At 38.5% G+C, this 19,004-nt stretch overlaps 4 protein-coding genes across 7 annotated transcripts; 1 reads left to right on the plus strand and 3 right to left on the minus strand.

Annotated features, from left to right (window-relative positions):
• Positions 1-223: 223 nt before the first annotated feature.
• On the plus strand, positions 224-5,255 carry LOC112288687 (outer envelope protein 61). The gene is made up of 11 exons (XM_024533157.3): positions 224-640; positions 1,493-1,723; positions 1,998-2,054; positions 2,337-2,465; positions 2,726-2,803; positions 2,958-3,028; positions 3,189-3,244; positions 3,480-3,699; positions 3,987-4,380; positions 4,582-4,725; positions 4,860-5,255. The coding sequence occupies exons 1-11, from the start codon at positions 557-559 to the stop codon at positions 5,004-5,006; spliced, it is 1,611 nt and encodes a 536-aa protein (XP_024388925.1). The 5' UTR covers positions 224-556; the 3' UTR covers positions 5,007-5,255.
• A 343-nt stretch (positions 5,256-5,598) lies between these two features.
• LOC112288688 (mediator of RNA polymerase II transcription subunit 10b) lies at positions 5,599-8,140 on the minus strand. The gene is made up of 5 exons (XM_024533158.3): positions 7,911-8,140; positions 7,391-7,471; positions 6,799-6,901; positions 6,573-6,662; positions 5,599-5,980 (listed from the first exon to the last, which is right to left on the minus strand). Exons 1-5 carry the CDS (start codon positions 8,051-8,053, stop codon positions 5,909-5,911), a joined length of 489 nt encoding a protein of 162 aa, XP_024388926.1. The 5' UTR covers positions 8,054-8,140; the 3' UTR covers positions 5,599-5,908.
• Positions 8,141-11,713: 3,573 nt separating this feature from the next.
• LOC112288441 (uncharacterized) lies at positions 11,714-14,677 on the minus strand. Of its 4 annotated transcripts, none has more exons than XM_073537161.2 (5): positions 13,968-14,675; positions 13,506-13,562; positions 13,197-13,261; positions 12,956-13,045; positions 11,714-12,433 (listed from the first exon to the last, which is right to left on the minus strand). In XM_073537161.2, exons 1-5 carry the CDS (start codon positions 14,112-14,114, stop codon positions 12,430-12,432), a joined length of 363 nt encoding a protein of 120 aa, XP_073393262.1. In that variant the 5' UTR covers positions 14,115-14,675; the 3' UTR covers positions 11,714-12,429. The 4 variants fall into 4 exon arrangements, with proteins under 4 accessions (XP_073393262.1, XP_024388373.1, XP_073393261.1 ...); XM_024532605.3 differs by having other exon boundaries at positions 12,952-13,045; positions 13,968-14,668; XM_073537160.1 differs by having other exon boundaries at positions 12,952-13,045; positions 13,506-13,559; positions 13,968-14,665.
• Positions 14,678-15,831: 1,154 nt separating this feature from the next.
• Positions 15,832-18,776, minus strand: LOC112288719 (RAN GTPase-activating protein 2). The gene is made up of 2 exons (XM_024533218.3): positions 18,187-18,776; positions 15,832-17,569 (listed from the first exon to the last, which is right to left on the minus strand). The coding sequence occupies exons 1-2, from the start codon at positions 18,608-18,610 to the stop codon at positions 16,251-16,253; spliced, it is 1,743 nt and encodes a 580-aa protein (XP_024388986.1). The 5' UTR covers positions 18,611-18,776; the 3' UTR covers positions 15,832-16,250.
• Between the last annotated feature and the right edge of the window lie 228 nt (positions 18,777-19,004).

The following is a 19,004-nucleotide window of genomic DNA, read 5'->3' on the forward strand; positions in this document are numbered from 1 at the left end:
GAAGTGCAGAAGCGTAGGTTGGATAGATGGATAGATGAAGAGAGAGTGGAAGGAGACGAGATCTATCTATCGATCCAATCAACGTGGCAGAGTGCGGGATCCATCCATCCATCCATCCATCCATCCATCCATCTTTTGAATGAATAAATGACTGCATTGATGGATGGGTGAATGAATGGACGAGGAGTATGGTTTGATGGGGAGAGAGTTCCTCGTACTCTTTTCAGCGAGAGAGAGCAGGGCCTGGGAAGGGAGAGAAAGAGAAAGACGCTCAAGGCAGAACGGGGAGGGGGGGGCGGGGGGGGGACTGTTTTCCGAGTTTCGTATATCTCTCTCATGCGATGGCGATGATCATCTGCGCCCCTGCAGCAGCAGCACCGCAGTAGTACTTCTTCTCTTCTTCTCCTCCTCCTCCTCCTCCTTCTTGAGTGTCTTAGGTTTTCATATTGGTTATGCCAATTAATTCTCCTCTATATATATTCCCTCTCCTCCTCTTGAACGTTCCTCCCACTTCACACCACTCGCCTATTCTATCTGTCATCCGCCTTTCTCCGCCATGTTCGATCCGGAGGTCCTTCGCCTTGCTCAGGAGCAGATGAGCCGTCTCCGCCCTGAGGATCTGCAGCGCATGCAGCAACAGGTAGCAACAGGTTCCTTTTTACTTTCATTTCTCGCTTCTCTTCCCGGCTTGTGCCCCCATGTATGTATGTGTTGGAACCTAAATTCATGTTGTGATCACTAGGGTTCACGGTTACTTTTTTTTCTTTTTTCCATTATCGACTTGCTGCGGATTAACTAGCTTACATTCTCAAACCCCAATGTACAACATGGCCTAATTCAGACAGCACTAGGCATTGCAGCGAGGGTGTTTGAAAGGTCATCAACTTGGACAATTTAAATTAGCATGTTGCAAATTTAGCACCTCATGTCTTCGGTTGAAGTATTTATCAGAGCATTGCATATCTACTGCACTGCTCTAAGTTAACGGGTGGTGCTAGTCGGTGTCCATTTTCGTTAGTGTAGAAGGTGACAGAGGAGCATTACGAATCGCATTCGTGTCGGCACCAATTAGCACTGGCTCGTTCTACTTCAAATTCTCCGGAAGTGTTTCTTCCCAAATCTGAAAAATTGACTTTCATATTGAATTGCTCGTTCTACTTCAAATTCTCCGGAAGTGTTTCTTTCCAAATCTGAAAAATTGACATTCATATTGAATTGCTCGTTCTCATGCTAAAATCCAAAATTGAATTGTCTGGAATCAGTTTCGTTCATATGGTGAATAGTTAACTCTATCAATAAAAGTTAGCTCGCGATGTGCTCATTTAAGTCCACATGTAGAACTAGGTAGCGTTAGTCTTTATGCCGTGGTGCAAAATATTTAGTCTGTTTCCGCAGGTATAGCGCTTGTTGTGATGACGGTGGGATGAGAAGCTAAAATGGTACTGGTTGTTACCGTACTTCACCTAACTCGTGCTTTAAATTTGGTTTACAGATGATGAGTAATCCAGGTCTTCTTCGTATGGCATCTGAAGGCATGAAAAACATCAGGCCAGAAGATTTGAAGTTTGCTGCACAACAAATGAGAAACATACCTCCGGACGAAATTGCTGACATGAGTTCAAGAGTGGCACGTGCTACTCCAGAGGAGCTAGCAGCAATGCAATCTCAGAGTGCTGCTCAACGTGCTTATGTGTTGCAAGGTTCACAAAGTTTGAAGAACCAGGTGATTCAGGGCACAGCCAAAAATTTGAGTTGAGCAAATTCTTATTATCTCCATTGGTCATACTGCTTCCGTGTGTGGATTTTTGTTTTCTCTACTAGGCTTTCTACCTCTGGTGCTGGAAAGTCACTTCAATGCTGATTTACTAACTTAAATAATGGTAGTTCTTGTTTGTGGGAATTTGTAATAATTTCAGCCGTATTAAGTTAATTCATAGAACTAGGACTTCTTATGTTCCTTGTTATTGTCTATCTAAGATAATCCTGTTTTAATTTAGGGGAACCAACTTCATGGCATCGGGAAATATACTGAGGCAGCTGAGAAATATCTAAGAGTAAGTTTTCTGGATCTTCCTCAGTAGATAGTGTGCAAACGTCTTTGCTCATAGCTGTACTTGGTTCTTGCAATCCGAAGAATCTCACTATGCTAATCGTACTGCGAAAAACTGTTCAATTAATTTCAAAATCTCCTTTACTTGACTGTGTCTCCGTAGTAAGATTTTCGTCATCTATATAAGTTAGATACAGTTAACTTTGTAGGGTTGTATTTGAGATGCTATGGAAAGTTGTATTTTCCTCTGCAATTGTATGCGCTATTGCTGAGTTGCAATCTACAGGCCAAAAACAATCTTGTCGGGCACACGTCGAGGGAAGCAAGAGATTTGGAACTGTCATGTTCCTTGAACTTGATGTCATGCTACTTAAAGACCAAACAATTTGTAGATGTCGTTACTTTTGGTTCTGAGGTTTGACCACTCAAATTTTCTTCTGTATTGTGAATCAACCTGCTTTTTCATTGTACTAATTTTGCTACTTGTGTTGGAAGATTCATTGTGTTCAGTAAATCTTTTAAGATCGTAGCCTGACATACATCAATCAGTATGTTAGGTTGAACCGTGATTGGTGAATGCAAAACCTTAATTCGCCCGAGCTTTGTTAAGTGATATGATGCAATTCAGACGTCACAAGGTGTTGAAAGTACTGTTGATTTGACTGTTACCGACAGGTTCTAGCTCGTGATCCTAGCAACCTGAAGGCTCTGTATCGTAGAGGCCAAGCTTACAAAGAGTTAGGGCAGTTTAAGGTAACAATTAACATTTGACTACCTCCGCATTTGAGCTTTCGTTTTTTTGAACATTTTTACCAATACGAGTTATTTCGTATCTTGGATGCACGCTTTTTAATCTTGGCGATTGGCAAATTGATTGTGTCTGGATTACTGATGTTTGTGTTTACAGTTAGCTGTTCCAGATTTAAGAAGGGCGTTGGAACTGTCGCCAGATGACGAAACCATAGCCAATGTTTACAGGTATGCATGTATTTAAATCTCAAGCTATCAACGAATTTTAAAATGTTCGGTTATGCTTTTGGACACGAGTCTTTGATATTTTGATGCAGCTTCAAACACACAAAATCTTTATGTGTAATATTACTAACGAGAGTTTTTATCATTGAAATTTATTCGACAGTGTGGCAAAGGAAGCGCTTGACGCACAAGGCGGGGACGAAGAGTTGTCACTTGATGGTAAAGAACTTTTTTTGGATCACAGAGAAGGGATGGCTGTTGTTGGGGTTGCGATAGCCACTGCAGTTTTAACTTATAGTATAAACAATGAATGTTGAGAAAATTGTGTGCAAATAATAGATTAATCGAAAACTTTACCTGCGCAAACTTCTTGTCATATCTTCATTAGCTTAACTCAGTAGAAGTTACTGGCTCTTTTAAAGATCTTTTTTGGTTCCGACTTGACATTCTGCAGGTCCTATCATCGAAGAAGTGCATGATGAAGAAGCTGAGAAGTCGATGTCTGGAAACGACACGCAGCCATTAGAAAGTACTGATGATCGGGCAAAAGAACATTCCAATATGCCAAATTGTGAAGCGTCTACTGCTACCAGTAACTCTGTTCCGGTAATGCCCAACACAGCTGCTTTTGGTGATACCCTTTCTGCTTTGAAGCAGAATCCTGAGATGTTGAGGTGAGTTATTTCTTCTCACTTGTCCTATCCCATCCCACCCTCTTTTGTTGTCTTTTCCACCCCCTGTTCCTAATGGTTTTTATTTTGTCGTATGTTCAGCCTATAGGATCATTTGCTATAATCACCGTTTTTGTATGATGCACGATTTTTCTTGTTTCGATCCATGTCAATTGACAACGATCGATGTGTGCTATTTCTTATTGTTTTAAAATGAAGCTTTTTAGAGCCCGGAAAGTGATCCATACGAGTTACTTGTGTGCCAATTGTTTTGCCACTTTTCTGGTCAGGAACATGCACTCCGTTATGTCAACAATGAGTCCGGACACCATTGCTGCAATGAGCGGCGGTCAAATGTCGCCTGAAATGGTGAAATTTGCCACAAATATGATGAAACAGCTGTCTCCTGAAGACATGGAGAGAATGGTGAATTTGGCCAGTACATCTCAGATGCCAATGCCCGGAGGTGCACCTCCAAATATCACAACAGACACATCTTCAGCAATTCCAAGTACATCTCGATCTGCTTCAGATACGGCCACATCTGGACTCCAGATCACACCAGATGCAAGCTTCAGATCTGGAGTTCAGACACCTGGTACTAATATGCCTAGCATGGCAGACTTTAGTCCCGAAATGAGGGAACAAATGAGGAAGCAGATGAAGGACCCAGCAATGAAGCAGGTGTGTGTTTGATTGATCTAGTACAAGATTGATACTGACCCACTTTGGTCCTATTACTTGATTATTTTCACGCTTGGGCTTCTTTTTTTTATTATCCCTTTAATTTTTTATTTATTAAGTTTGGCTCTTGTATTTTTATTGATTATAGTACTCAGTGGTTAAGAAACATGGTAGTAAGTAGCATAAAGTGTCATCTTGCAGGTGATGGCCGATATGATGAAGACCATGACTCCTGAAATGATGACCAACATGAGTGAGCAACTTGGCATGAAACTTAGTCATGAGCAAGCTATTCAAGCCCAGCAAGCCATGGCCAGTTTGAGCCCGGAGACACTTGACCGAATGGTAAGTTAGTTCGTTCTTTTCTTTCATTGCCTGTTAGGCTTGCTGCTCTAGTATATATTATGTTGGGCTATTGTATAATGATCTGTTCGATTTACATGATTTCTCTTCATGACATTGATGGGTTGTTCGTGCAGATGCTATGGGCTGAAAGGGCCCAAAAGGCGACCCACCAAGCACGACGTGCCAAGAATTGGTTATTAGGAAGATCAGGCTTGATACTAGCTTTAGTAATGTTAGTGGTTGCCGTTATTTTGCATCGTTTGGGTTACATTGGTTCCTAGCTGAACTTGCCCATTTCCAGCTTCTTTAACTCACAGCTGGCGTCCTTATGAAGTCGACAGTTTGCTCATATTGCGTAGTTAAAAGAGCGTGAACATGCAACCGCTAAGCCGAGTCTAACTCTACTAAAGTAACTGGTAACCACCAACTTCATTGTTATCAAGAAAACGGATCGAGGGTTGATTGATTTATATATTCTAAAATACTGAATTGAATTGAACAAAATTCTACTCAGAATTATTTCTATGACAGTTGGTTCTGAATACGTAGAGTCGTTCAATTGCTTATTCTATTTTGATACTCACATGGATGTGGTTAGGCAGAATGTACCTTTGGTGACTAAAAATTGGAGAAAACTGAGAGTGTTCGCGGATTAGTTAGATGTGGTATTTATGGGGATATTGAAATTCGTCTCGATGCTGCATTAGTGAGGTGCTATTAAAGTAAAGCGAAACCGTCGCTAATTGGTTTGAATTATTTAGCTCTTAATTGCTACACGCTTGCACATACGGATTGAATCACTATTACTGCGAAAGATGTACACCTCGTTCGTAATCACTTGAAATTCCTTCAAAAAGTACATATATACAACAATTGAAAAATACATGAGATTTGTAAGTTTATAATATTTAGAAGTAACATAGTACTGATTTTGATTCCTACATTAATAAAGTTTTTGCAAAGACTTCACACCAATTGAAAACCTGATGTTCCTGGCAATTAAAAATATGTGCGCATAAAAACTAATACATGATGGAGGTGGATAAAACACCTTTGGATCATACACATTGAACCAACATGGAGTGAATGTACCCAGGCAAACTCCTCATGTCTTCAGATGAGCTTTCTCAACATGTATTATTGCTTACCTGCACTACTCATTAGATCGCGTTAATGGAAAAAGTTAGTGCTCTATTTTTAATTTCATATCTCCATTGGACATCGGATTTCCCGTGTGTAGTGACCTTCGTGACTCCTGCAACAAGTCAAAAAAAAAGAAAAAGGAAAAAAATCATATAGAAATAAGTACTATGCTCTATTACGAATGCCTCCGATCATGCAATCTAACTAGTATTCTAAATTTATAATTGTAACGACTTTCTTACAGTCCTAACTTAAAACATTAATTTTGTGTGGGATTATATAATATTCCGAAGGGAATCATGCGTAATTTATTATGCCATCATCCCAACCAGATATACTAAGCTGGAATGGGCATGATAATAAAACAATAAATAAAGAAGACTCCAGATAAACTAAAAGATCCAATCATGATTAAGGAATAGGTAGATTGGTAACTACTTGAAAAGACATACTATTTACCTATATAATCAGATGCACAATTGACCTCAAACCAGATATTTCAAAACTGAAATAGTAAATAAGAACTGTCCTGGAATAAGCAAAATACAACCATGGACCAAAACTATACAAAAGATTTCTATGCACATCGTATGAATGTTGAGCTCATAACCACTGAAGTGGATGGCAGACCTGCCTAGGAACATAATAATATGCATTACAATTTTATAAAGAGAAACAATAATAGGGAAAGCTAATGTACTCACAAGGGATGACTGATTGCGTATGTCCCGATATGCCTCCGTTTCGGCTGGAAAAACTTCTTCAACTTGTTCCAGCAGATGCTTCCGCAGTGCCTGAAATTTCATTAGCCGCAGTTGAGCCATTTTCAATACATGTACCACCAAAATATATATTAAGAAATATCCCCGAAGTAAAGGAATCAGAAACCAAGTCCTTGAACCATATACAGTACTCAATGCATTCACTTACCTTGAAGGAATCCACCTTGCCTTTCGATGCTTGATTCTGTTGAATACAACCATTAAGTAGATGCTTTGTATACTCATCAGGGTTCCGGCCTTCATCTATGAAGCTGCTCATGTCCAGCCATCCATTACGATTGTTTAAAAACTCAACATAGCTACGAATAGTGAAAGGTCCATAAAACTTCAACCATATTACCGTAGAACTCAACAACAAAGAAGATCCCAGATCAGGGTCACCAAGTCGATTAATTAGATTTGACATTTTCATTCATACAGCCAATTCAACGAAATAGCAAAACCTAAGTTTCTGCCATAGAGAGACCAATTTGCAGTCGAGAACGAAACCGCGATTGAAAATCATTTAAGAACCGTTGCTTAAACAGATTACTAAATTAGATCAGTTCACCAAAACAATTAATTGGGTATTTAGTAATTCTGGGTAAACGAAGAAATCTTACACATGCAATGAACAAAAACTAAAGCAAAAACTTCCGAAGCCAGAATTACCTCGATGGTTTAATATAAATTATGTTCTGAATCATGAAAAAAATTAGAGCTACATACAAATCAATTCAGGCAGTAATGTGTCCACTTACTTCAAGACTTCCAATGGAATCTGAATGTGACAATCTTGAGAAGCTGAGTGCATATTTCCGAATTCACTGACCAGTCCATTCCTGCCATCTCCATCGAACAAGTAATGGACTAAAAAACCACATACTTGGTTTTAAGTGCAACAAATCAGCGCATAAAATCAATATCCATTTATTCAGTCCAATTTTTTAGAAATAAATAAGTTATTTAAAACCCTGTTACAGAATGGAAATCCTATCGAAGATTCGACAAGTATGCACCCATGCCCTTGTTGCTAAAACGAATCAAACTTCTTCAGCATCGCATCGGATACTTCGATATAGGGCCGAAAACCTCACAAGGGGAGCCAAAAAAAGTAAAAGAAGAGAGAAAAAGGGGGGGGGGTGATGAACCGAACGCACTACTAAAACCCTGAGATAATGTCGGAATAATCGCAGAGTGAAAGACATTCAAGCATCACTAATAAATAGAATCTCAACACGAGACAAAAGAGGAAGAAAAGGAGAATAGAAAACAACATACAAGCGCTCAAGAAGAACAAGCTGGGAGGGGAGCTGGAAGCCAGAGACGGAGCACTGAAGTTGGTGGAGCAGGGCCAGAGCCCGATGCACGGACGCGAGAGTATCCTCTGTGGGTAATTGCGATGATGGCGTGGGGTCGGCCATGAAATGAAGTAATGAAGTGAAGTAAGAGAGGTCGTGGCGAAGAAGAGGAGTGAGTGTCTCCGTTCAACACAAACACCCAACACAACAATACACAGAGAGAGAGAGAGAGAGAGAGAGAGGGAGGAAGGGGACGGGGAAGGGAAGGGGGGGGGGGATGGAATTCCCTTCCAACTATGTATGGTGAGGATGGATGGATGAGTATGAATGGATGGATGAGTATGGATGGATGAGTATGGATGGATGGATGGATGGATGGATGGATGGATGGGGTGGAGTGGGTGAGTGAGTCTCGCGCTCTCTCTCTCTTCATGACAAAAGAAAGACTAAATCGGGGCTGGTCGCGCACACACAATCAGGGCAACCCAACCGAACCTCCCATGGCAGGGTATGTCAGGGTATATCGGGGTATATATCTATCTATACATTAGAGTGAGTGTGTATCCCCATCAAGCATTCATCCATCCCCCTCCTCTCCTTGGGATACCTGGCCCCTGCCCCGCCTTCCAGAACCCGACATGCCCGGTGTATCTGCTTCATGGCCCCAGAAACACAATCTCGGGAACGCGGGGCACCAGAGTTGGTTGCCTTGCTCTCTTCCCTTCCCTTCCGTTCCCTTCCTGTGCACTCACTTGTTCCCTTCGACCTCAAGCATTCCTCCACCCCAATTCATTCTCACACACCATTTATAAATTCTTAAACTCCTCCAAATACATGTCTTATAATATTAAATTATGGATATTCCAAAATAAAATTATATGCACTTATTGCATGTTGCAATGAATGCTTTTAGAAAATAAAAAAGCAACAATAAGATACAAAACAAGTTTAAATTGTTTACTATATATATATATATATGTGTGTGTGTGTGTGTGTATGTATGTATGTATCTTAAACTTTATAGAAATATATGTATAATAGTGAAAACTTGTGTCATTGGACACAAAAAAATCAATAAAATATTATAAGAGCAGTCTCTTCTAGATTACAAGGCATTTACAAGTCCTCCATTCTCATACTCCCATGTCCTTGTATTCCTTGACTTCCCTACATTTTCTTCTTCACAACCATGGAGAAGGCATCTTTATATTATATCCAAGTTATTTAACACAATAGATATATACATATACAATAATCTTCAAACTTTAAATTTTAAAATCATTATATATGAATATAATATCTACAAAACAAAAAGACAAGTGAATAAAAGTATAACATAACATATTAAAAGGATAGAGAATAAATATAATATAAATTTATTAAAATTAAATTAAAATTTTAATTTTAAAAAACTTATAAACATGCTAATTATAAGAAGAGAGATAAGTTTTAAATCTTTGATTATTATTAAAAGAATAGAACAAAAAAGACACATAATTCGAGCTATAAATTCTACCAAAAGTTCAACTTTATATTATCTTTAATCTAATTCTATGTATTTTACTAACTTCTCAACGTAAATCAATATACTATAGTCTATAATCCTTCTATACCTTTTTAAGTTTTTTAACTTTACATACTTTAAATTTAATTCTAATATTACTTAGATAAAATTCTAAATATATAAAAATAATATATATATATATATATATATACATATATATATTTAAGAATTTTATTTCTAAATGCACAACACAAGTATTTGTGGTTACATCAACAATTGATATAGTAGATTTATTTTTTTAAACAGAAATTTAAACGAGCTAAAATATTTTTAAAATATTAAAATATGATAAACTCTTCAAATCAATTATGTATTGATTTAAAAAAATAAAAATAAATAAAAAATAAAACATAAAAAATATAAAAAATCTAACTTAAGAAATAAAAAATAATAATAAAATAATAAAAAACTGATATTAAGAATTTATATATTTATAGATATTAAATATAACTTACCTACATTAAAGTGGAACTAAATAATCTTAAAGAAAATTTTGACAAGTGATATAATAGTATTTGAGTTTTTGTCATGGACATACTTATATAAGCTAGTAATTACATATACAAATAGGTGGAAGTAAGTAAAAGTAGATAAAAGTAAGTTAATTCTATAGTATTTAATATGAAAGCTTCCTAGAAGCTTCATAGATGCTGCTTTGACTTCATAGGTGTCTTTAATTGACTTTTTTGGATTAGAAACGTAGTCAACAAGTTGGCCATGTACCACACATGTTATTAGCTTGAAGATCAAGCTAACTACGTGGCCCACACATAGAAAAACTTGCCTTGTAAGTCAAGGCATGTGTCCTACAAAGTCAACACATATTGAAGGTCCTATAAAATGTCGCCACGTAGTCCCTAGTTGGATAGTATATATAGAGACAAGAGTAAAACCTTCTTCACTATTGTCAACTCCTTTCTTGCTTCCAGTTTAGTTTCAAGGGTCTCTAGTTTTCTTGTCTTTTGGCAATAGCCATTCCAGTTTCTCTTTCAATATACATACTAGTTTATTTATATTTTGTTACCTTTCTTTGAGTGAAGGCTCACTTGTTTGAATTGCTTTTTCATTGAGTTCTTGTCCTTGACAGTTTTATACAACAAGTTATTTTAATTTGATGAAAATCAAGATAATATTTAAGAAATATCTCAAAAAATTAAAATTAAAAATAAAACAACATAAAAATCTCTTGCAAAAGATTATAATATTTACATTACATCTAATTTTAATTCATTCTAATGGGTATAACATTAAAAACTTATACTTGTTAAATTCTACAATAATATTAAAAAACAGATTTGAATACTTACAAGATTCTAAATCCAAGTACTAATACATTCGCAAAGTTTTTACATATACTTCAGAAGTCTTTAAAGAATCAAACAATATTTTTTATGAGATTAAAAAAAAATACATTTAAATTTATCAACTAAGCATACTTGTTGGTTTATTATAAAATTTTAATTATTATTATTGGCTCACAATAGAAATATTCTTGAATTTTTTTAAATATTTGATAATTTTAAAAACACAAGTATAATTTGTTATTACTTTAAAAAAATACTTTTATATTGGCATTTTTTTGACATATAATATATAATAAATTTACAAACTTTTTATCTATAAAATTTTTGATTTAATATAAATAATTTTTTTAAAATTTTAATTTAATGTAGAGATTGTATCATTACTTAGATTTTTTAAATGTCTTTAAAAGCATATTGCTTCTCAAAAAAATCATCAAATTAAAGAGTTATTTATTTATTTATTTATTTTGATTTCTTTTCTAATGTATTAAGTTTTTTTCAAAAATAATTATATGTTTTAAGCTAGTATTAATAACTATTCCTATATTAAGTATATTCTTTATAGTTTGTTGTCTAAAGATGTAAAGTCAAATATAAGATTTTATTGTAATTGTTTTTTGTAATTTTGTAAAGAAATTTGAAAACATTGTATGTGTGTGTGTATGTGAATATATATATATATATATATATATATATATATATATAGTTTTTTAAATATTCAAATATAAAAAAGACTAAAATAATCATATTTTTATCTTTTCTTGATATTCACAATGCTTATTTTCTAATTATATTCTTATTAAAGTTAAAAAAAATAAAAAAATAAAAATTTAAACTACCAAAATTTCTATCAATTTTTATTAATTTATATACTGAATAAAGAATAAAACTTTTATACTTATTTAATTACCAAGGTTTAATTTTAAGCAAAAATAAATACTTATAACTTAATCATTAATAAATAAATACAGAAATTGACCAATTCAACCAATTGTTATGCTCACACTAATTAAATCAATATAAAAAAATAAAAAATAAAATAAGATATAGTTATTAAACACTCATAAAACCATACAATATCAAAAATTTAACAATCTCGGTTTGTTGTGTTACGTCTTTCATCCACGATAAGGCTGATGTTTCATCCAAAAGACTCACATCCATTGGCAAGGATACAATAACCAGTTGACGTCAACAAGATTTGTGTGCACATTGCATGCTACTAGCCGATGTTCGATCATAGTTTAAGCGATTCCGAAGCTGGGTCCGGCTGTAATGAAGGTAGATAAACAGAACAATCTTCGTTCACAAAGTCTACAAAAATGATTTATCAACCTTCGGCGAAAAAACAACAACAGGTTGAAGCACGGTTGAAGTTCGAAGCCTGGTTTGAATTTTCCAAGTTTGTTCCAATGAGCTGTAGCCTCGATTCGTTTGGGTGCCGACTCCATTCAGCTAGATTGATAAATCCAGGAATTTTTGTGTGTAAAATTCTATGTGTATTAGAGCCTCATAATCTCGTACACTTGGTTGTTTACCTACAATGGATTATGGCGCAGTATGCCTCGTGGTTGCATCCTCGCAAGCTTTCATGCTGGTTGCTCCAGCCTTGCCTGAGCGTTTATAGTCTCTTATCTGTGGACACAGAACAAACTTAGAAGTGGTGGTATGAAGTCTTGCTCAGGAGAAACTGGTGCACTGTCATGCTGAACTCGAAGTCATCTTGGTCCCCAAAAAGTGTGCCACGCAAATTGTGCGTCGATTGAGATAAGTCTAGACTTCAGAGCACAGCAAAGTTTAACGTTGAGTGAACTGAAGTGGTGAAAGAAGTGGTGACATTGATGAAAACTAGATGGGGGGTGATTCATGAAGTGAGGGCGGCATGCTGATACGAGTCAGGGTTATCATCGATTTGACTTCCTAACTCCTGTCCTACACTTTTTCGTGGTCTTCCTGAATCCTTATTGAATTGAAATATACCAGTGGTAGGTGTGACTTGGCCTGCGGTAATTATAAGATGGCGATTACGAATCAACAGATTGAGATCGGGGTAGAACTATTATCATTGCTTTAGATGTTGCATCACATTGATGAATATAGTTATGAGGTTCTGGAATCACGAAGGATCCTACATTGGTAAAAGATAACTTTACCAACTTTGCATAGTATTTTTGCGCATGTGTGCGAACTTGAGTTGAGCTTCGAGTCCCCACGAACTTAGCAATCGCAGCAAAATCTGTTCCAAACCTGCGGAGCAACAACGTGAAACTAATCAGTGAAAAAATAGTTCAGCCGCTCAGAACCTCCCGCGGCATATATAGTCGTTCCAGTACAAATCATACAAAGAATATCCTTTAAGTCTACGTTTGTTCAATCATTTAGTGTTTGCGGATCTCACGTTTTTAAGGCTTTTTTGAATCTTTGACGCTCTTCATTAGTCCAATATCTACTTTCAGAAACTTGCTGCAATCGAGTTTAAACAAGGATTAACCAACTGCACCATTACCACGAACCAAATTTTCCTCATTTCGTCAATGAGATATGCTCTAACGTCTCACTAGCGATACTAGCCATTCGGTCATACACATGCAAGTTCGGTTAGACACTTTGTTCAAGTTCTTCGAGCAGCAATTGATGTGGCCCACCGTGTCGAGAAACAACGCTACTGACCCAACACACTTGACGTAGTTATAATACACATACATACTTTGGTATCAGGTGAGGAAGTTTCGCGATGTTCCTGAGCTTTTAACACCAAAATCTGCTAGAACCACCAAATTCACCACAAACTATTTCAGCTTGTCCTGATTGTGCACTTAGAAAAAACCGTCAGAACATAAATTCTCAGATGTTAGTTCAATTCCTGCCTGATTCAAAGGAAGAAAGCAATCTCTAACAGTCACGCATGTTTAGCCATTCATATGTAAATTGTTCCTTTCACTCAAGACAAGTGCAGTTGTTTCGTTTGTCGCCATTGAATGCAAAGATGCGCTTATGTTCAGACGAACGCTGCAGCTAAGATGTGCTATCTTTATGGCAATTTCCACGATGAATTGACTCCAATTTGGGTGCGAGATGGACTGGCACATGGGTGACATAAATTGGAATCCTCATGACAGTGACATTAGGAAACTAGAAGCTATACCCAAAGAAAACTGAAAAATGTTACCTTTTTCTTTGCTTGCTCCAATTCCTTCTCCAGATGCTCAAGTTGCTGCAATCCCAAAGAGTCCATGTTCTGAAGATAGTGCTCAGGAATCAAGCACTTGACCTTCCTGCTGGATACAGGCGCCAGAATCACCTCGCACTGGTTCATAGCTACCGAAAATTGCCACACCGCCACACCCAACCTTCTAATCCTTGACCCAACACAATTCTACAGATCATCCACCAATACAACCACACAGTATTCACCAACCACGCCTGCCACCCCTTCAAACTCTCTCGCTGCCACTTACCCACCAAACTCAACCAGCACCTACGGCGGAAGCCACAACCCAGTCCATACTAACTCAAGGATACATGCAATCTCTCCTCTACTCAGCATACAAAACCACTTATCAATAATCAAACACGCATCACAACTGTGCTAAGAACGTGTCGTAAGATCGTCGCTCAGAATGAGAAGAAACGCCGCATGATCAGTGTACAAATACAGCACTGCCAAGTGCTCCTCCTCATAATGCATCTTCATGGGTCCTATTCAGAGAGTGATAGCCGAGAACAGGAAGAAGGCGAGTGAAGAGCGAGGGACAGCTGCTGCTGCAGAGATTTGGCGATGGAGTCGGTGGGTGCGATGGGGCAGGAGAGAGTTTTTTTTGAAGAAAAACACAAAAGGCAAGCATCCGCTAGACTTGGCTCTCGGTCGCGTCACTCCATCCGGCCTTCCTTTACTGGGAATGTAACCGCCGCCGCCAACCGTCTCCTTCCTCGATGTAATGCGCCTGGCCGTCGGATCGGTTTTTCACGGGCTTCGGCCGGCAGCGGAAATAGGGCTCGGGTCGCCGGCATCCATCCTCCTGATGAACGTTTTATGATCTCTGTTATTTTCCATTACCAAGGTCGGCTTCTGTTCATCTAACCTCTTGTTGTTAGTGTGAGAGTTTCAAATTAGGAGGTTGAAAATCTCTTACTTATGACCATTTATATGAAAAAATGTACTTTTCTAGTTAAAATGAGACTCTGTCAAGTTGGTAAGGTTGAAGGAGACGAAGACAAAGACTTTGGTCATTATTTGTTTCATGTTAGCATAAGAAGAGAGGTTTTTTATGCAAGAGATGAAAATGCAGTTCACATGAATCTTTATATCATGCAAAGTTTTCATGAATATTAAAATTCCCTATCAAATTGATACCTTTCTTTAATGAAACTTAGTTTTCTTAAAAATAACAAAATAATTGTCTCGTCTATTTGATAGGGAATTTTAATATTCTTTTTGTTAATGAATTTTTACCTAAAGGTTGAAGTTTATATCTTATGCACTTTATGCAATGAAATGTGCCCTGTTGTGAGAGATTTTGTGGTAGATGTTACCACTACCAAAATTATAACCAAATCTAGAACTTACAGTTACAAAACTTTCATTCAAACAACAACAAAACAATTTCAAATAAGTCTAGTTTTATTCATAGAAGTTGTCCAATCTGAGGATCAAACAATTCATGTCTTGGAAGACTATTTGCCAAAACTGATATTTCTACGTGAACAATTACATGTAATTTTTTTCACAAGCCAAATCTAAATAAAACATCACATTGACTAATGACAATGAAGTATGTTATAAATATATTATAAATATTGAAATATTTGCACAATAAAACTTTAGGTTGTAATTGAGATAGAGACACATTCTCTTAACAAATCATTCAATAAGATTACAATAACAATCATACATTGGCCTATAAAGGCCTTCATGCATGAGCATTTGATATACATGGTGCTGCCATGTGGGTGGAAAAACGAGTGCAAGGGGAAGGAAGGTAAAAAATAAAAAATAAACGTCAGGACTGCGGAACAAATACAGCAAAGTAGTGTTTCGAGGGGAAATGACGTGAAGTGAAATAAATTGAAACAAGTCATTTTTCTCATCTATGACAAGAGGTCGAAACTTCTACAGCAGACTTGTATAGAAAACTTCCCGGTGAAGACAAATCCCTGAAAGCTCACATCCAGACACCAAACTAAAATTTACCTGCTCTGACAAAGAAGCCTCTCGCTCTCACTTGTTCGCGACAAGGAAAATGATGTACCCTACGTGGGACTTCATGAAACAAACGAACTTCGATTATCACTCTTCTTCAACTCTGACTACTTGTATATGGAAACCTATGACACCCTGCAAAATTGAGGGTAAAGCAATTCACTGCCTGTGGAGCCTTGATTCATCGTGCACTCGCACAAATTCGGCTGGAAGCACTGCAAGTACTCCATTTCTTCGCAAGTGCAACAATTTTCAATCGGTTTTGTCGGCAACATTCAAATCAGAAAACCCTTCAACGTCTAGCTCATCATCTTTGCCATCCTCTTCATAGTCCTCTTCTCCCTCTGGCTCATTCTCATCCAAAGGACCCAAAACATCCACACCTGCCACACTCTTCCTAAGCATTTCCTGCACAGCTTCAACACCTTGCTCAGAGATCTGGTTGCCGTTCAAATTTAAATGCTTGAAGTGTTTTTTGTTTCCCACTGCTTGAGCGGCTGCCAAAGCTCCAATGCGACTAAGTTCATTCACGCTCAGGTCTAGCTCACGCAGATTCTCGAGGCCTTCTCCAATAGCGGTAGAAACCGTTACCACTCCACTGTCCTTCAACTCATTCTCCATCAGATTTAACCTTGTTAGGTGCCGCATGGATCTAATACAGGTTGCCAACGCAGGGGCCACCTTCTCTGTGATTTCATTGCCACCAAGCTCAAGAATTGTGACCTGAGAAGAGGCCTCTGTCAATGCCTTAACGACTGCTAGAGCGCCCTCGTCTTCTAAACCCAAATCACTCAGATATACCTCCTTCAACATGGTATGCGATCTCAAAGCCAGAGCCAGAGCAGCACCACCTTCAGGACCGTACATATTGTCCCGAATGTCGATGATTTTGAGGGATTTACCAGCTTGCAATGCTTCCATGAGTGCTACGCCGCCCTCACTTCCTACCCTGCTTGAAGAAAACTGAAAATGTTCCAAAAGAGGAGCACCTCCAACCACTTCGGTGGCGAGCTCCAATGCACCCTCGTCTCCAGTCATGTTGTTGTGAAATCGAAGAGTGCGAAGCTCTTTAGAGGAAGGTAGAATCTCACGGATAGCTCGGGCAGCATCCACAGATATGCCATTGTTCATGAAGGAGAGAGCTTCCAATGAATTTTGTGAACCCAAAAGAGCAGAAAAAGCTCTAACGCCTTTCTCGCCCAAGGCGTTGTCTGATAAATTCAAGGACTTCAGCTTACTGCCTTCAAGAGCAGATGAGATAGTACTCATGGCAGACAAAGCCTCTGCTTCTTGCCGGCCAGCGACGATGTCAGCCAGGTTCACGTCCACGAGTCTGTCTTTCAAAGCAGACAGAGCGCGAGCGGCTACTTCAGCAGATTCATGTCCAAAACTCCAGTTGCTAAGACAAATCTGTGTAATATCATTCTCAACAAATAGAGGTTTCAGTAATTCTTCGGCACGCTCCTTGGTTAAAAAAGCCCTTGTGCCTCCTGAAACATCAAACAATGTCTGTACTTCTTTATCAATACTCCTGACTTCCTTCACTGCGTCACCGATTGCTTGCTCCTCACCTGAAATCACGAGTATCATTTCATGCTTTGTGATGTTACTCCCATGACATAGTGCCGGAAACATAGAGTAGCTCCGGTATTCGTTTATAGTTGTAGATAGTAATTCAATAACTACCAGATGCTACGTAAACCCCATGATACCGAAAACTGAGACCATACAACTATTTGTTTAAAAGTAATAATTTGAGATACTTTGAGCTTGTGCATGCCGTCTATATAATTATCTGTCGAAAGTAAAATCTCGCCAACGACAATCCGATACAGTGATGAAAGCGAAGAGTCCGATCTCGGCGGAATTCTTTTCATCTCTCGAGCGCTCTCTGCACCAACCTCCTTGCCCGACTGCTAGACATATATCCCAAAGTTGCCCTTACCAGTACCATGATTTTCGCATTAACCTATTGCTGAAAAAACCTAGCGTAGAGCATAGACACGAATCGCCATTTGGTAAGCACACAAGTAGCTCGTCAACGAAACCTAGATCTCGAATAAAAACCCGCAAACGAACTGAAAAAAAAGACCTTGGTGTATCATGTCACATCTTCCGCATGTAAAATCTCAAAGCCAAGCATGAAAAAATCTTCACATTAAATCCCGACACAAATGAATTCACTCACTCTCGGAGGAGAGGGCGCCGCCATTATCTGTAGCAACAGCATCTGTCTCCACCTCCCTTGCTGCCGTCGGCGTAACAGGCTCACCGCTGTCCCGTCCTTGCGTCCGCAGCGTCTCCAACATCAACTTACTTGCATGCTTCGCATACACCATAACCACTGCACTCCCGGCCTTGTCACCCACTCGATCAGCCTCTTGCGCCGCCCCGAACGCAGCTTCCTCGATCAACCTGGCGTGCTCCTGTGCATCAGCGAGCTCTATCCTCGCGAACGACTGAGACTCGAAACATGCCGACGATAGCTTGAGTGCCATCTTCTGGCGCACGGCCTCTCGAGTCCCCTGACTCGGCGGCCATAGCTTGAACGCCTGCTGAGAAGGCAGGGTAGGCGGCCTGGCCGATGGCATCTCGTCCACCCCGTCCGCCATATCTAGGGTTTCGGAGCTTCCAGCAGCAAAACACTCCCGCCACACCTCTCTCAATTACTCTGGCCTCCAGGGGCACGGCTGAGAGAGAGGGGGAGAGACAGAGAGAGCGAGCACACCCCCAAGGATGAACCTTCCAGATGGATGAACACGTACAGCCCTTCGACACGGTAGCTCCTGAATTCCATCCCAATTCTGGATATTCAGTTTCCTGATATAGATCTCCTCCGCCAACAACAATCCTCCCAAATGGATAGATGTTGCACATCCATTAGGACAAGTAAATTCCCATAGAGAACTGCCTCGAACCTTTAAATAATTTAAATAATAATTTGATGACAGTCCTACACAAGTCATGAAACTTAATTACCAAGTTTTATTTTTCAATTATGCAGTC

Source organism: Physcomitrium patens, chromosome 11, assembly GCF_059467195.1.
Source record: "Physcomitrium patens ecotype Gransden chromosome 11, ASM5946719v1, whole genome shotgun sequence".
NCBI classification, from domain to species: domain Eukaryota; kingdom Viridiplantae; phylum Streptophyta; class Bryopsida; order Funariales; family Funariaceae; genus Physcomitrium; species Physcomitrium patens.

Coding starts and splice junctions, on each gene's coding strand:
- LOC112288719 (XM_024533218.3), bottom strand. CDS start 18,610: ATGGCGGACGGGGTGGACGAGATGCCATCGGCCAGGCCGCCTACCCTG. Junction 17,570..18,186: donor CGGCGCCCTCTCCTCCGAGA/GTGAGTGAATTC, acceptor TCGTGATTTCAG/GTGAGGAGCAAGCAATCGGT.
- LOC112288688 (XM_024533158.3), bottom strand. CDS start 8,053: ATGGCCGACCCCACGCCATCATCGCAATTACCCACAGAGGATACTCTC. Junction 6,902..7,390: donor ATTCCATTGGAAGTCTTGAA/GTAAGTGGACAC, acceptor GGACATGAGCAG/CTTCATAGATGAAGGCCGGA. Junction 6,663..6,798: donor GCAAGGTGGATTCCTTCAAG/GTAAGTGAATGC, acceptor ATGAAATTTCAG/GCACTGCGGAAGCATCTGCT.
- LOC112288441 (XM_024532605.3), bottom strand. CDS start 14,114: ATGAACCAGTGCGAGGTGATTCTGGCGCCTGTATCCAGCAGGAAGGTC. Junction 13,563..13,967: donor TGGAGCAAGCAAAGAAAAAG/GTAACATTTTTC, acceptor TGGTGGTTCTAG/CAGATTTTGGTGTTAAAAGC. Junction 13,046..13,196: donor TTCAAAAAAGCCTTAAAAAC/GTGAGATCCGCA, acceptor GTTGCTCCGCAG/GTTTGGAACAGATTTTGCTG.
- LOC112288687 (XM_024533157.3), top strand. CDS start 557: ATGTTCGATCCGGAGGTCCTTCGCCTTGCTCAGGAGCAGATGAGCCGT. Junction 641..1,492: donor TGCAGCGCATGCAGCAACAG/GTAGCAACAGGT, acceptor TTTGGTTTACAG/ATGATGAGTAATCCAGGTCT. Junction 3,245..3,479: donor CGAAGAGTTGTCACTTGATG/GTAAAGAACTTT, acceptor GACATTCTGCAG/GTCCTATCATCGAAGAAGTG.